The following is a 2,389-nucleotide window of genomic DNA, read 5'->3' on the forward strand; positions in this document are numbered from 1 at the left end:
GTGCTCAGTTTTTGGTCACTTTACATTTAGTAAAGAGTAGAGTCCCGTCCATTCAGTAGCTAATACACTTAAAGTGGCTCCACCACCAGAAAGAGATGGAGGAGAGAATTGCAGCTAGCATGCAGATGAGCTCCAAGTAAACACTTTTTCACATAGTTGTAAAGTCCTGCAACAATATACTCTGGGAAAGAGAGCATTTAAGGTCAGGAACTCCATAAACACTGTTTGTTAGCAGCACATATCTGATGGTGATTTATTCTCTTGCATAATAATCCCCCAAATAATAAAGAAACTGTTACTTTTATGTTTCACTAAGACCTTGCCTAGAAAAATGCAAATCTGTAATGCATATTTGTTGCTTGTGGTTATTTCAAAGGAAAATCCAAATAAGATCACAACATGGTTAAAAAAAATATATCAATTTAGTCTGCTCTAGCTGGGGCAGTGCATTAAAGGAGATATTTTTTCAATTAGGATAAGATTATTCAGTTTTCAATTTTTATTTATTAAAATCTTCACATGATGAAAAATGTTGGGTATAGCACAGGGCATTGATCTGTTATTAAACAGTTTTTTTGCTTTCCTCTTTAGATACGTAAGTGATACAACCTGAACTTTTCAGTGACTTTTCCTCCTATTGCTAACCAAACTAAACATGTTTCTGAAATACCTCCCGAGCTTGATGGCAAATGTGTTAACCTTTGGATTAATAACCAGGAAAACATTGCTTCCTTACAAGATTATTTTTTTTAAATTATTATTATTCATAGTAAAGCTATTTTATTATCATTTGATCTGAAATGCTGAGTACTTTATTATGGTGAATGTTTAATTCACTTGAACAGTTAAAAAGATGCAAAAAAAGTCATTGATTATTTTTTAAAAATGATCTTTGTCTTTTTCCCCCATGTTTAGCGCAGCTGCTGTTGGTTTTCAGACAGTGGAGGAAACGAACCACAGAGGAGCGGCAGCAAAGGATGAAACTGGAAAAAGCTAAAAGGCATCACAGCTCCAAACTTCTCTCTAAAACCCTACATGCATGGAGCGCGCATCACTGCCAGCACCAGAGAAATAAGGTTGTAGATTTATTACCACACACACGTGTCACAAAAAGCTGATTTAATGCTTCTCTATAAAAATTCCAAATATTGTTATAACCCCATAAGGTGATGAAAAGACAAGGACTATTGTTGCTGAAGTTAAAGATGTACCAGAAGTTCTTTGAACAGTGGAAGACAAAGGTTTGTTGTTTTTTTTTTTTTGGTTGCTATTAAATAACTAGGAAATAACCTGAAAAAAAGGTGCTTTAGAGGTGACCTTTGGATATATGTACGAAACCTGTTGGTGGAAAATCTGAGGTTCCCAGGTGTTTTTACTCTACTGTACATGCTTTGATTTAACGCTCTCTCTAAGGCCGTGACTAGTTTGTTCTTCTCTCTTTCTTGTGAACAGCTGCAGCACAGACGAAGGGAGAATAACCAGACGGAACAAGCGCTCTGGCACTGGTCCCTCACCCTTCAGGCCAAGGCAAAACCTGCTTCCACATTCTGATCTTATATAGAAACTTCCTGTGCTTAGAAAAAAAATATTCACACCCTTTGAGCTTGATATGGAGTTTTAAGCTTTAACCCTGCCTTCAGAGAACACATCCATGCATCTATGTTAATTTACAGGTTTTTAGATAAAAGTGGGAGCTGAACGCACCACACTGATATATATATGATGCTAAAAATATTTTTATTTTATAGGCTGTGTAAAGAGATCCGGATGTAAATCCCTGAAAAGAAAATAACAAATGATTTTATCTTTGCCCTCAAACTTTGGCATCGAGCCTAGATGTTTTCAATGAACAAAAATAAATAAATAAATCTATGTAATAAATTTGCGTCACTGTCTCAGGTGTTGCAGGGATGGAGGCTCTGGGTCACAGAACAGCGCAGCGAGCGGGAGCATGCAGGCAAAAACGCACAGGTGTACAGGGACCAGTTGCTGAAGGAGGGTGTGACGTGCATCCTCACCTATGCTGCGCACATGAACGACCTCACAGCTAGTCTGACGGAGCTCAGCCAAGAACAGGTGGGTGTTTGCTGGGTATTTGCAGACCAGACGTGAGCGTGACTTCATCTGTTCGCCTGTGTCCTGCAGAGATCTCAGCGCCTGCAGAGAATCGTGACGCGCTGTGCCGTTAGATGGAAAGAGCAGGCGCTGCGCAAACCGCCAAAGGAGCAAGAAGTACGAGCGCAGCCGATAAAGAAGAGTGTGACCTTCTGTTTGCCGGGCCTTGGCAGCATTTCTACATCTGACTCACCAAAGCAGGAAGATAAAGCTTTTAGCTGCCAGTAAGTCCAGATCTGTCTCCCTGGAAAGATGTGCAGCAGATGGAGATGAA

The 2,389-nt window shown here is 39.6% G+C and overlaps 1 protein-coding gene across 1 annotated transcript in view; it reads left to right on the top strand.

Moving 5' to 3' along the window:
- sfi1 (SFI1 centrin binding protein) overlaps positions 1 to 2,389 on the top strand; it is a 14,765-nt gene that overhangs the window by 8,822 nt on the left and 3,554 nt on the right. The window contains exons 14-18 of the mRNA XM_015401950.1: positions 916 to 1,076; positions 1,167 to 1,241; positions 1,453 to 1,527; positions 1,900 to 2,076; positions 2,146 to 2,339. Coding sequence (XP_015257436.1) covers positions 916 to 1,076; positions 1,167 to 1,241; positions 1,453 to 1,527; positions 1,900 to 2,076; positions 2,146 to 2,339 — 682 coding nt within the window. The remainder of the gene's footprint in view (positions 1 to 915; positions 1,077 to 1,166; positions 1,242 to 1,452; positions 1,528 to 1,899; positions 2,077 to 2,145; positions 2,340 to 2,389) is intronic.

The sequence above is a fragment of the Cyprinodon variegatus genome, unplaced genomic scaffold (genome assembly GCF_000732505.1).
Source record: "Cyprinodon variegatus isolate N-32 unplaced genomic scaffold, C_variegatus-1.0 Scaffold1277, whole genome shotgun sequence".
Taxonomy (NCBI): Eukaryota; Metazoa; Chordata; class Actinopteri; order Cyprinodontiformes; family Cyprinodontidae; genus Cyprinodon; species Cyprinodon variegatus.